Source organism: Staurois parvus, unplaced genomic scaffold (assembly GCF_062004578.1).
Source record: "Staurois parvus isolate SC_StPar_1 unplaced genomic scaffold, SC_StPar_1.0 ptg000233l, whole genome shotgun sequence".
In the NCBI taxonomy this organism is placed as follows: domain Eukaryota; kingdom Metazoa; phylum Chordata; class Amphibia; order Anura; family Ranidae; genus Staurois; species Staurois parvus.
Window position 1 is genome coordinate 3,161,589 of NW_028318029.1, and position 13,955 is coordinate 3,175,543.

General features: G+C 40.2%; 1 protein-coding gene across 10 annotated transcripts in view; it reads left to right on the forward strand.

The window, feature by feature from the left end:
* The window catches only part of DOCK9 (dedicator of cytokinesis 9), a 323,125-nt gene that overhangs the window by 162,033 nt on the left and 147,137 nt on the right, over positions 1–13,955 (forward strand). For all 10 annotated transcript variants that reach the window (XM_089679964.1, XM_089679972.1, XM_089679969.1 and 7 more), the window contains exon 9: positions 2,539–2,600. In XM_089679964.1, coding sequence (XP_089536090.1) covers positions 2,539–2,600 — 62 coding nt within the window. The remainder of the gene's footprint in view (positions 1–2,538; positions 2,601–13,955) is intronic.

Genomic DNA, 13,955 nt, shown 5'->3' on the forward strand with positions numbered 1-13,955 from the left:
AATACCACTTCAAAAAATTAACCTTGCCTTGCATACATCCCTTGGGATGTATGCTTTCCAAAAATGGGTCAATTGAGGGAGGTGGGGGGTTATTTGTACTGTCCTCTCATTTTAGGGCCTCAGGAAATGATATAGGCCATCAGTACATCAGGAATGATCAATATATATATTCATATATGTGTACCCTAGCTTGCAGTCTGGATAACACTATTTTCGGTTATTTTTACCTTATTTTTATTTGGCCTAAACTTATGAAGAACGATTATTTGCAAAATAATGGAAACTAACAAAGTTTTTTGTGGGTTTTTTTTTTTTTTTTCAAATCTTTCAGCATTTTGTTTATATACCAAAAAGTTAAAAACCCAGTTGTGATTAACCACTTGCCTACTGGGCAGTCCCTGCCTGCCCAGGCAAATTTTCAGCTTTCAGCGCTGTCGCTCTTTGACAATTGCGTGGTCATGCAACACTATACGCATATAAAATTTTTATAATTTTATTCACACAAATAAAGCTTTCTTTTGGTAGTATTGTCGCTGGGTGTTTTATTTTTTGCGCTATAAACAGAAATGCAAAACATTAAAAAAAAAAACTATTTTTCTTTGTTTGTATTATAAAACTTGCAAACAGGTAATTTTTCTCTGATGTGCATTGATGAGGTGGCACGGATAAGCGGCACTGATGAGGTGGCACGGATAAGCAGCACTGATGGGCGGAACTGATGAGGCAGCAATGATGATGCTGCACTGATATGCAGCAATGATGGGCACTGGTGGGTGGCACTACTGGGCACAGGTGGGTGGAACTGCTTTGCACTGATGATCAGTGCCGATCTGCTCTCTGACAATTGCCAGTTATCGGCAGTACTTCATGAGGAAAATGCAGCCGATAATCGGCGACTGCATTTACCCGGTGGTCTGCTGAGTCAGTGGACACAGCTGATCACGTGGTAAAAGGCCGCTGTGACTGGCCTTTTACCACTTAACGTGATCAGCTGTGTCCTTAGGACACAGCTATCATTGAGATCCCTGGGTGCGCGCGGGAGGGTGTCATTTGACACCCTCCCTGAACTGGACAACAATGCTGTAGCTGTCATTTGGCTATAGCGCGGTTACCATGTGGTTAAATACCACCAAAGCAAAGCTCTATTTTGTATGGGAAAAAAAAGGAACTTCATATGGGTACAGTGTTGCATGTGTGAGTAACCCATATACATTAAGGGGTGATGGTATTGTGACTATCATTCTGCTACATCCCTTATTTGATACTACAAGACAACAAAATGTCTCCCTTCGGACTTTTTTGGCAGCCACTTTAGTACGATAACAAAACAGTATTTTTGAACAAAGAATCTTAAATACAGAATCATAAAAATCATATTTTATTATATTTGTATAAAAGTCTTTACATGAAAGACAGAAAATCACAATCTTGACTCCAATGTTAAATGCAAACATCTTATAGTTAAATTCTACCATACAGTATAAATGTCAAATATGTCTGCAGTGGACATGATGCCACTGTTGATTAAAAAATGCCATGCATACTATAATGCAATAGCAAAAGGGCCATCTCCAAAACATAATGGCTACAAATGAACATGAAAGTTACAGTGCCATATGTCAATCTGCGGTGCAGTTACCAAATCTACATGGAGGTTAATATGTCAAATAATCTCCAGTATAATACTTCCAACAAGCTTCGACTGAACAAGTCTTCATCAGGAAAATCTGAAGAAGTCCATATATGGATAAAGAGATGCATACAAGAAGTCAAAATACTGACAATTACATAATGTATTCATAAAAACGTTTAATACATCAATAGACAGTGTGATAAACACAATAATTATTCAACTATGGTGATTGTTTCCACTGTTTGAAGGTGTTGCCGTAGGGAACCCACACGTCCACGCAGGTAGGCCAGGGCCCCCAAAGAGCCCAAATTCACAGGCCAAGCACAATCGACCGTGCCCATTCACGGCAAAACACTATAGGATTGAAAATGTAAATATAACTTGTGATGTGTGAGTTGCATGTGTGAGTAATTGTCATTAGAAGTGTGACAGCACTGAAAGCTGAAAATTGCTCTGGGCAGTAAAGGGTTAAGTGTCCAGTATCGAGGCGCTTAAAAAGTAATCCGTGCTAAAATATTGTGTAATAATCATAGTAAATGAGAGGCAAAGAGATATAATTCCAAGCAAAGGCTGTGGATGACAGAAGGGATCATTTGGTACTGCATGCAAGTTTTTGGGTGCATTTTACATGTGAGAAGTACAGATACTCAAGCACATTTTAATACTTTTCAATAAAGTTTTCATTTGGTTTTACCTTGTGTGCTAATCTGTACCTCCTTTCATGTGCTTGCTGTTGTCTGGAAAACTATCAGACTTCCAAAATCTGGAACCTGGAACCTTGTGGGTGTGATTTTTTTTTTTTTTTTAAATTGTGCTCATGCCTGTAATCCTCTTTAGTGTTGTAATTTCAAATTGAGGCTACTTCACAGTAAATCATGTGGTTTTTTTTTTCTAACTACTTTCAGATGATGAACAAAACAAATTTGACAATTCAACATCCAGTATTGACAGTTATCTTCCAGAGAAAGTAAGTATTTTTCTTATTTTATCTGTATTTGTCTATGTTACCCATAGATCAGATAAGTTATTAAAGCCTGAAACTTGAGAAAATAGTCTTTTTTGGATATGTCAACGTTTTGTGGGATATAACATCTTTCCTCTAATCAGAACATAGCTCTAAATCATTCTAGGACAGAGCTTTAGCTAGGATTTTGAGCTCAAAGCTGTGTTCTCATACTAAGCGCTATCTCTCAACATTTCATCTCCTGTAATTACTTTAGAATAATTTGGTTATATGCAGGTCCCGTATTCCTACTAGCAACAGGAGGGACTGGGAGCTAAAAGATGAGTATGAGGTTCTTTTAGTGCTATAGAGGATATCATAAGATTTACAGCTAGCTTTAGGGTTATAACATTTATAGAAAGAGATCAGTCAATATAACCGCATTACACTCCTGGCTTCCTATAGTTGCTGCTGGATTCCAAGTCGGATTTGCCATGGTCTGTTCCTCATCTGTTCCTCTTCTCTTCTGCCATTGTGCCCTTGTTTATATCACCCACAATGTCACCAAGCATCCTGATTTCTATTTTTGCATGAAATCATTATTTTTCTTTCTTATTTTAATTAAGTTCTGTTGTAACATATGTTTCACAAGTCTTCTTATTCATCTGTATTGTTAATAACTGTTCTCACCTAAAACAGTATGCCTAATTTATTGAGGGGGGAAATTCATTTCTTATATTACCTTTTTTATAGAAATATAATGTCAAGGGCTACGTAAACTGAATGAGAGCAGTTATACAGGATTTTTATAACACCAACAGTTTGTCCAGCGCTTGCAATGACGGTTTTCTTTGTTTTTGGCACATTTTCAGTTCATAGTTACTTTAAAGTACACGTAAAAGAATATATTACCCCATCATTTCATATTCCTGATGTGTCTGTTGTATCATGTGCTTGATAAAAAGTATCCTGTACTCTATTTTTTTTCCTTTGTGTGAAATACTTGGTGTTCCTGCCAGTCCCAGTCCTCCCAATGATCAGACTTGGGCTGACAACCTACACCTGCCACCCTCCAGAAATCATGTGATAACTTATAAATAAAATGGGAAAAAAGGGTATTTATAGTGTGTGTGTGTGTGTGTGTGTGTGTGTGTGTGTGTATACTCACTCATTAGGTACATCTGTCCAATTGCTTTTTAACACATATTGCTATCGGCCAATCACATTGCTACAACTCAATGCATTTAGGCATCTAGATGTGGTGAAGATAACTTGCTGAAGTTCAAACTGAGCATCAGAATGGGAAGAAAGAAGATTTAAGTGACTTTGAATGTGGCATGGTTGTTGGTGTCAGGTGGGCTGGTCTGGATATTTCAAAAACTGCTAATATACTGGGATTTTCATGCACAACCATTTCTAGTGTTTGCAGAGAATGGCCTGACAAAAAAAAATATCCAGTGAGCAGCAGTTTTGTGGACAAAAATGCCTTGTTGTCAGAGGAGAATGGGCAGACTGGTTCAAGATGATAGGCAACAGTAACTCAAATAACCACTTGTTATAACCAAGGTATGCAGAATACCATCTCTGAATGCATAACAAGTCAAAAGCACATGGGCTACAGCAGCAGAAGAGCACATCGGGTGCCACTTCTCTCAGTGAAGAACAGTAAACTGAGGCTTCAGTTCACACAGGCTCACCAAAATTGAACAATAGAAGACTGGAAAAAGTTGCCTGGTCTGATGAGTCTCTATTTCAACTGTGACATTCAAATGATAGGGTCAGAATTTGGCATAAACACATGAAACATGGATCCATCCTGCTTTGTATTGAGGTTCAGGGTGGTGGTGTAATGGTGTGGGTGATATTTTCTTGGCACACTTTGGGCCCCTTAGTACCAACTGAGCATTGTTTAAACGCCGCAGCCTACCTGCATATTGTTGCTCGCGATGTCCATCCCTTTTAGGACTTCAGTGTACCCATCTTCTGATGACTACTTCCAGCAGGATAATGCACCACGTCACAAAGCTCCAAATCATTTCAAACTGGTTTCTTGAACATGACGATGAGTTCACTGTACTCCAATGGCCTCCACAGTCGCCAGATCTCAATCCAATAGAGTACCTTTGGAATGTGGTGGAACGGGAGATTCGCATTATGGATGTGCAGCCAACAAATGTGCAGCAACCGTGTGATGCTATCATGTCAATATGGACAAAATCTCTGAGGAATGTGTCCAACACCTTGTTGAATCTATGCCACAAAGAATTAAGGCAGTTCCGAAGGCAAATGGGGGGGCAATCTGGTACTAGCAAAGTGTACCTAACAAAATGGTATGTGTGTGTATATATAATATGCATATATATGCACACACATGTTTTGCCTTTCATTTGTGTTTTAAACTGTATAGATTGTTTTACAAAGTAAGGGTTGACACATACTTTATACCTGAATTCCAGGAATTCAGCTACTTTGTTAAAACTGCAGGCATACCATGAGTTAAGTCTAACGAGGTGCATGCCACCTCATAGACTTATCTATATTTTTCACATCTGACAGGTTTATTGTACTCCAGGAAGATAACTTCTATAGCTCCAATACTGCTCATTGCATTCTCGGTTCCTTAAAGAGCAGAGTCCCTGGACCTGCTATACCTGCCCCTCCCCTCTTTTTGCCCCTTCACATAAGCCTTTGTATTATGTGAACTCTTTCACAAAATACAAAGGTTTTTGTGACTGGGCAGCAGAGGGTAGGGGTGGGCATAGCTGCTGTATGTGCTTCTCTCCTCTCACAGCCAGAGTGTGTTCTCTGGGAGTGTAAAAAAGCTGTCACATATAAGTAATATAAGTCCAGGAGGTGACCAGCACCTATTTGCACTTAACTCATAGTGTGCCTTCACTTTTTTGCAAAGTTTCTGAATTCTTGGAATTCATCTTTGTACTATAACAAAATGACACTTGGATTGCTAAAGCACTGTGTGTCATAAATTATTGCAATATTTTAAAAATAAAATATGTTCACTTTTTTTTTTTTTTTTTTTTTTAATCCTTTAACCACTTTTCTACCACAGCCATTTTTTTCTCATTTTTGCGCACATGTTAAAATGCTTTTGTTTTAGACTTGAAGAGCCCTTAACCACCCCCAAACAGTATATATTTTCTCAAAGCCTGGAGAATAAAATGATAGCAGTTGCATATTTTTATGTCACATGGCATTAGTGCAAATGTTCTCAAATGCACATTTTCTGAAAAAAAAAAAGTTTTATTGCACACAAATACAATATTTTTGCCAGCTTTTTGCTAAAGTGTTGAAGGTACACATAGGCAGCCAACATGTCCAACTTTTAGCTTTATCACTTTAGAGTCAACTGTGAATGATGGCCCTAGAATTACTGTTAATTTGTGGTGATATGTAGCATGTAGTGCTGTCATCGTCTTTGTACACTTGGTGTTTTGGTATATGTGTATATATGGGGTGGGGTACTTTAGGAAATGTTAGGTGTTTTAAATATATATGTACACACAAACACTTAACTTTATTGCCATGACATTGGGGGCAGTAGCCTGTTAGACCCCCGATGTCTCCCCTGCCTTCCACTGTAGCTAAAGAAGCACAGACAGCCAAATGTGAAAGTGGCGTACGCATCACTTTTGTGTTCATTCACTGGAGGGGAGATTAGTGAGCAGATGTTTGCTGGTCTCCCTCCATTCCACCCACCTTGCTGGTTCTGGGTCCCTTAGGTTAGGACAGTGGTACTTTGGGTACGTGGGGGGCTCTTACAGTAACTTTCATTATTTTATTTTTTTATGAGCCCTCTAGTAAATATGTGAAGATATGATATAATGGATTTGAGTAACCTATTTTAGGTTTGTAATATTTAAGTTTTTAATCTTTTGTTGAGGCTTCCTTTAAATGATTGAGACTTCAGATGGAAGAGTCAGATCACCTGACTTCTTTATGTATGGAAATGTCAGCAAGTGTTGTTGAGCTCTGTAAACAGGCTTTTTACAACAGGTGATAAGGGAGGGATAGTCACCACCTGCTGCTGGCTAGACTTTACTGTTCATATGCAATATTTCATATATACCTAAAAAAAAAACAAATATATATATATATATATATATATATATATATATATATATATACACACGTATTTTTCGCTCCATAAGACGCACTTTATTTCCCCCCAAAAATGGGGGAAAATGTGTGTGCGTCTTATGGAGCGGCTGGCCCGGTATTCCCACCATTGTTGCCGCTGTGTTAGAATACTGGGCTGGCCGCGCAGCTCTTCTGTGCAGCAGAAAATGCAGATCTCCAGCGATCCTACCTGTTCCTCAGTCCAGCAGTGTCCTCGCCTTCTCTCCCAGGCGCCGGCATCATTAGTGTGGGCACCTGGCTGTGACAGCTTGCGGCTTCATGGCCGGGTGCCCACTGCGCATGCTTTGTGATTGGCCCTGTAGTTTTCTGGGACCTGTTACGTGTCCCAGAAGACTACGGGGAGGGAGGGGGGAAGGACAACTCCACGGAAGTGGGAGCGGGTACCTGTCAAATTTGGGTTCCCACTCCCCCTCCTCTGCTCCCCAAAGGTCTGCAGTCTCTGGTCATCTCCTGTACTATGTCGGCAGTCTCTGGTCATCCCCTCTAGTGCGTCGGCAGTCTCTGGTCATCCCCTGTAGTGCGTCGGCAGTCTCTGGTCATCCCTTGTAGTGCGTCGGCAGTCTCTGGTCATCTCCTGTAGTGCGTTGGCAGTCTCTGATCATCTCCTGTTGTGCGTCGGCAGTCTCTGATCATCTCCTGTTGTGCGTCGGCAGTCTCTGGTCATCTCCTGTAGTGCGTCGGCAGTGTCTGGTCATCTCCTGTAGTGCGTCGGCAGTGTCTGGTCATCTCCTGTAGTGCGTCGGCAGTGTCTGGTCATCTCCTGTAGTGCGTCGGCAGTGTCTGGTCATCTCCTGTAGTGCGTCGGCAGTGTCTGGTCATCTCCTGTAGTGCGTCGGCAGTGTCTGGTCATCTCCTGTAGTGCGTCGGCAGTGTCTGGTCATCTCCTGTAGTGCGTTGGCAGTCTCTGGTCATCTCCTGTACTATGTCGGCAGTCTCTGGTCATCTCCTGTACTATGTCGGCAGTCCATTGGTTCAGAATATTTTTTTTCTTGTTTTCCTCCTCTAAAACCTAGGTGCAGCTTAAGGTCAGGTGCGTCTTATGGAGCGAAAAATATGGTAATTTTTCGTCCTGACTTTCATAAATGCTTAAAGAAATGTATAGAGAACTACTATACATTAATTTTCAAGTCAGTTATTCGGTCCGATACTATTTCCTAGTATAATATTTTATTTCCATAATGGTAAATATTATTCTTGTGAGGATGTTGTGTTTTGCCAGGGAAAGGATAGTAGGACATGTATTTTCAGCCTGATCTCTAGTCAGGGCCTAAGGGAAATTGGGTCTGTTAGTAGATATTTTCTGTCCAGGAAGGAGACCAGTTTCTGAGGTAATTGTTTCCAATCTCATTTGCTCCAGCAGAGATAGATGTGGCTAATCTGCTGTTCACATTGTTTAATGAAAGTGAAAAACATTCCGAAAATGTTCCACATAATCGTGTCAAATAAAGGACATCTAAACTGTTAGGTAGAGCTATTCCTCTTCCAGTGTTGTGAGCAGATAATTCAGAAGCTTTAATGCTGTTGATAAGCAAGTCATGAGAATTGTTGACAGGTGTATAAAGAAATCAAATCACGCATAACTTAATGAACTAGTTATGTTTTCAGAATATTTTCGTAGTGATTATTCCTGGGCAATTGAGTATTTCATTTGGCTTTTAACCTTTTAAATTGTAATCCTGAAGTATGTTATAAAGTGTGTTTTGAACTAAAATAACACTTTTTTTAATATAAATTTGTGTGCATTTGTAAGGCTCCTTTCACACAGGCAGTCACTGGCAGTAGAAACAGGTTGTTCATCAGCATATTTACTGCCTACCTACAGATGGACATGATGTCGCTTGGGTGGGTACCTATTGTGGCTGCAGTGCCTTGCATCTCTGTACTGCAGTTTCATTCATGTGGTCAGGAAACCCTGCATTTTAGATGCGTATTTTCTGCATGAAAGGAAGATACTGCATAAAATATGCACCTGAAGTACTTGCGTTTATGCAAGTACTTGAGTAAAACCTGCAGAACTAAGCACATAAAATTTGCAGCTGTGTCCTAAATTTTTTTTGTGCATGAATAAATGCAGTGCAGATTTTCATGTGTAGATACAGCTGTGTATTTATCACTATAGTGTTGCATACAGCAGATACATTTTGTACACATCTAAATGCAGCTTTTATTTCTGATTGTGTGAATGAGCACCTAACTCTCCTAAATAAGTGAAAATGGGCTGTACTACAACCTCCTGAATGTCTGCAAACCTAATTTCGTTGAAAAGCGATCACTGCAGGTTACTTTTCAAAGGGGGCCTTAAACACCATTACTAGTGTAAAAAGGAGCCTAACTGGTTTCTTTTTATCATGATATATAGGCATTTCCTTCTGAAAAACATTGTATGCTTATACTAGTAAAAAAAAGTTGTACGCCATGCATGTTTAAAAAAAACAAAAAACACAGGTTCACAATGCTGACCTGATCCTCAGGTAACTGGTTTTCTACCTTCTAGTCCCCTAAAACAACCGAGCTATGGTGTGGTCATTAAGAGGTGTCTCAAGTAGTTTTTTTATTTTGTCTACTTCAATGTATTTGCATACCAGAGCATGGACGTGGCAATAATAGCTTCTATTGACTGCGTTCTTTATGAAGGACTAAATAGCTGCATGTCTCCATTCACAATTCTCTGTTCTGTCTTATTTGATGTGACTGTGTTAAATAAAATGTTATTCATTTGGCTGTGAGTACAGTATGTGCAGAATTGCGTAATCTGGTTTCCTAATCCCTTTGAATATAGAGAAAGCAACTATGGTATATATACTGTTAACATGAAAATGTAGAATGCCTGAATTTCCTAGATAAGCTTTTCAATGAGGAGAAGCTTAGAAGCTGTGCCAGATCTTTTTAATGCAGAGACTGCTTCCAGTGACTTCATTGAAGGTATTGAGAAATTTACCAAAGTTATTGCAAACAACAGATGTCATTTATCTGTGGCATGGTGTGATGAAATTTTTATCTTTATTATTGTCAGTGAAGTCCTAAAAGGACACCTGTACTCAGAATGTGGGTGCTTTCGTTGTATCTTTTAAATGCCAGTTGCCTGGCTTTGATTTTAACCCATTGGTTTAGTATTTTTTCAGTTGCAAACCTGGAACAAGTATGTAGAATAGACATTCTGACTTTATTTGTTGCACACTTGTTCTGGGCCAGTGATTCAGAAGGTAAAGAGACATAGCCAAGAGAAGGAGAATTGGCCACTGGCAAGCAAAGCTGGGACGACTACCCATTAAAACACCTCCCACTCCTACCATGCCTCCCTTTGCTGGTTTTCTCAGGAGAATGGACATTTCCCTAATCCAAGAGTAGCAACGTTTCATTTTTTAATCTAGACAATATTTTGTTCTGACAAAGTTCTGTGTTGTTGAAAAGTTACTGGGGCTCCTGTTTCAGGTGCCAATTAGGTACTTCCTTGTTTCTTTGGGGGGGTAGTAGAGGAACAGTCAGGAAGCAGATACAGGGCTAGCCTGAAATGTCACTCCTGGGCACTGGATTCTGTGTTTAGTGCTCATCTGAGAATGTGGTGCAGTGCGCTTTGTTTGCCACAGAATGTTTTACGGTACAGCACCAAGGTTCATCTGGTGGAATCTAGTCCCTTTAGAGGAATGCCTATAGAATGGGTGAAGACTGAATGGGGCTTGTCTATAACACCCTGCCTATTTGCCTGGGAATTGCCACCCATTTGAGGGTAGTTGCAGTGATTGAGATCTTGCCCTTTAAATTGGAACCCAAGGTGCTGCTCCAGCCCCTTAAGGGTGTGTCAACAGTGCGTTGGCTACAACACATACAGTCTCAGCCTCTCCTGCCCTCTCCACCACATGCACTTCCAGCAGTGATCCTTCAGGACATATCTGCTGAATTCAGTAAGGGTCACAGGTGGTGTTTTGTGAAAATCTCTAGGGGAGTTCCCACACCTATTCTATAGCAGATCATAAGCACAAGTCCTGGAGGATCATTCTGGTTCATGTTTGGTTAACAACACAGGGGGTGTCTGCAACATTTCCCCTGAGGACCTCTGGAGCAGATTCTCCCCCAATCTGTGTGGCAGAGAAACATTTCAGGGGAAGAAACACACTAGCCCCATACTGAATCTAAAGATCCCCAACAGATTTCTTCGGGTTCAAATGTTCTACACAAAATCTTCCATGTCAGTCATTGCTTTTTTCCACTCAAACTGTTTTTTCTGGACATATTGGATGTGTGCTTACTCATTCCCATCTTCTCGGTTCTTTAACACTATCTGTGTGTTGCTGTGGGTGTACAACATTACCAGCTTGTGGCCCTTCTTTTTGGCCATTCCACTGCCCCTGTTCTTGCCCTGCTACTCTTATGGGGCATTAGCATTGTGGGATGTCTGGAGAACCTTCTTCTCTGACAACAGTCAGCCATCATCCTTTGCATTGTCCAGATCCTAAAAATCTTCAGAATTGAGGTCTTGGGCCTGACTGTACCCTTACTTGGAAACTCATCACTAGACTAATGTCATGGAGCTCATGGTTATCTGTGTCCCTTCAACGCTGGACCTGAACAAAGCCACCACAGTAGTATACATGAAATTGCCAAGGGGAACCAGAAGTCTTGCAGCTCAAAGTGAAGCATAAATTCTGTTTTGGAATTGGATGAAAAGTCATGTTATTGCCTTGTTCACCATGCACATATTGGGTGTGGATATTTGACAGGTGTATTGGCAACCCAAGCAGTTGTGGTACTTGGAACTCACTGGGCTCCTAGTGTACTTTCCTTGGGTCCTCCTAAATCGTCTGGATCTTCTGTACTAATGAACTGGTTTATCACCCTTCTTTTAAGCATATTTCACGTGCTCAGCATTTCACAGGCTTTTGAGCATCAAACATCTGTTGCTCAGATTTGTAAGGCTGCCACCTGATCTTCCCTTGACATGCTCCTTTATGTTCAACCAATTTTTTTTCAGGCCCCAGCTGATGCTGGCTTTGGTTGTAAGGTTCTTCAGGTAGCACTGTGGACTCTTGAGATACCCTTCTTAAATTGCTGGTTTGCTCACTGTGGTTCTGCTAGTTTATTCGTTTGCCATTGTTCTCTCTGCAATTGGACTACTTTTGAACATACCACTGTCCTGTGTACTGTAATGAAAGATCATGAAAATAGGATTTTTGTCTTGCCTATAAAATCTATTTCTTGGAATACATTACAAGATACATGCCCTCCTGCCTTTTTCCTTAAGATTCATTGGGTGTTGGGGGGTTTATATTGGGCTTTACATACAGCTTTGCTTTGCAGTGTCCACTTCTCCTGATGGTGGCAGTATAACTTATTCCGGAATGCTTAATCATGTGTCCTGCAATATATGGCAAAAAAATTACACAAAAATCCAGTTTTGATGAAGGAAGTAACACATTGGTAACCTATATATTTTTCTCAGTACAGCCTTCCTTATTAGATATGAGTTCACTCCATCACCAATAAAATAAGATTTCTGACAAAATTAATAGTTTTTTTTTTTTTGTGCAACAGCTAGAACCAAAAAAAAAAACTTCTACAGTATGTTTACAAGACCAAAAGAGAGCAAATATAAAAAGTAAATTTTTAGGGCTTGCTTAAATTTTACATAGCACATATGCAAACTTTTAACTATCAAATAGGTTTAATTCTTTTTAGACACTCTCCTAGCTGGACATCCCTGCCATACTGCATATGCAGAAGGATGACACCACTCTCTAAAGGCAGCCGTTTCCACCTTCAGATTGGATTATAGGGTGTCCTCCCAATGCTGGCTTTTGTGTTTTGCTCTCCCATTCTTTTAAGCTTCCTCTCAACCTCCCTTCTCAACCCGTCACTACTTCAAACATGCTAAGATCATAGAATTGTGCAGTACAAAACAACCTGGCTCAGAGTGCCAACGTTTCTCACCCAGCCAGATGTATTAGGGGAGCATGTCGATGGGTGTTTTCCTGCATTTGAGGTTTGTTTAGAACACATTTGAAATGCAGCAGGTCCTATTAATTTTTTGGCAAAGCAGATCAGACACAGCCTTTTCTTGTCAAACGCTTCATTTATCATTTAAACAGAGCTGCATGCATTTGAATAGACAATACAGCGTTTGACAAGAATGCCCATCAACATGAATTCCTAAAGTGATTATACAGGTAGCATTTAAAATACAGGATTGCAAAATTAGCAAATGGTTGGACGGAAGGATGGGCTTTTTATTTGCCCGTCATTCTGTTTTCTAGCCATGAAAAAAATGGGAAGGGCTGGCAAGTGACTATATATATTTTTTTTTTTAAATGTTAGGGATAAAGATGTCATAAGTAAAAACTAGCATAGATTTATGAAAGATCGTTCTTGTCAGACCTGTTATCATTCTATGAGAAAGTTAGTGCAATTTTGGACAAAGGGATGTAGTATATCTAGAATTTGCAAAGGTGTTTGAATCTGTGCCTTGTAGATGTTTACATTTGTATAGATAAAATAGGTAGGGTGGACAGCAACCGTCAAAAAAAAAATTGTAAAGTTATGCACTTGTGTGCTAAAAGTATGCCAGTGGAGCTCTGTGATTAAAAAAAAAAAAAGGATTTGAGGGTTCTTGCAGATCACAGACTGGGCAACAGAGTGCAGTTCCAATCAGCAGGTAGCTCTCTTGTATTAAAGGCTAAATTATTGTTATACAGGATTTAGGTAGGGCCAACAGTTTACACAGTGCTTTACAACATAAGTGCAGACAATTACAATAAAAATTAATACAGGAGGATTCAGAGGGCCCTGCTCAATAGATCTTACAATATAAGAGGGAAGGTCAAGAAATACAAAAGGTATTAACTGTGGGGGATGGGCTAATGGGTAAAATACATGTACAGCTGTTAGGTAATGACAGGATAGGCCTCTTTGAAGAGTTGGGTTTTCAGGGATCGTCTAAAAGTGGACAGAGACAGCTGGACACATTGGGGAAGGGAGATCCAGAGGATGTGAGTGGCACTGGAGAAATCCTGGAGGTGAGCATGGGAGGAGGTGACTAGGGAGCAGGAGGTCTTGGGAGGAATGAAGAGAACGATTTGGTTGGTATTTTGAGACCAGGTTAGTGATATAACTAGGGACTGAGTTATGAATGGCTTTATAAGTTGTAAGTATCTTGAATTGTATTCGTTGGGTGAGCGGGAGCCAGTGAAGGGATTGGCAGACACTGAACGGTTGGTGAGGTGGATGAGTCTG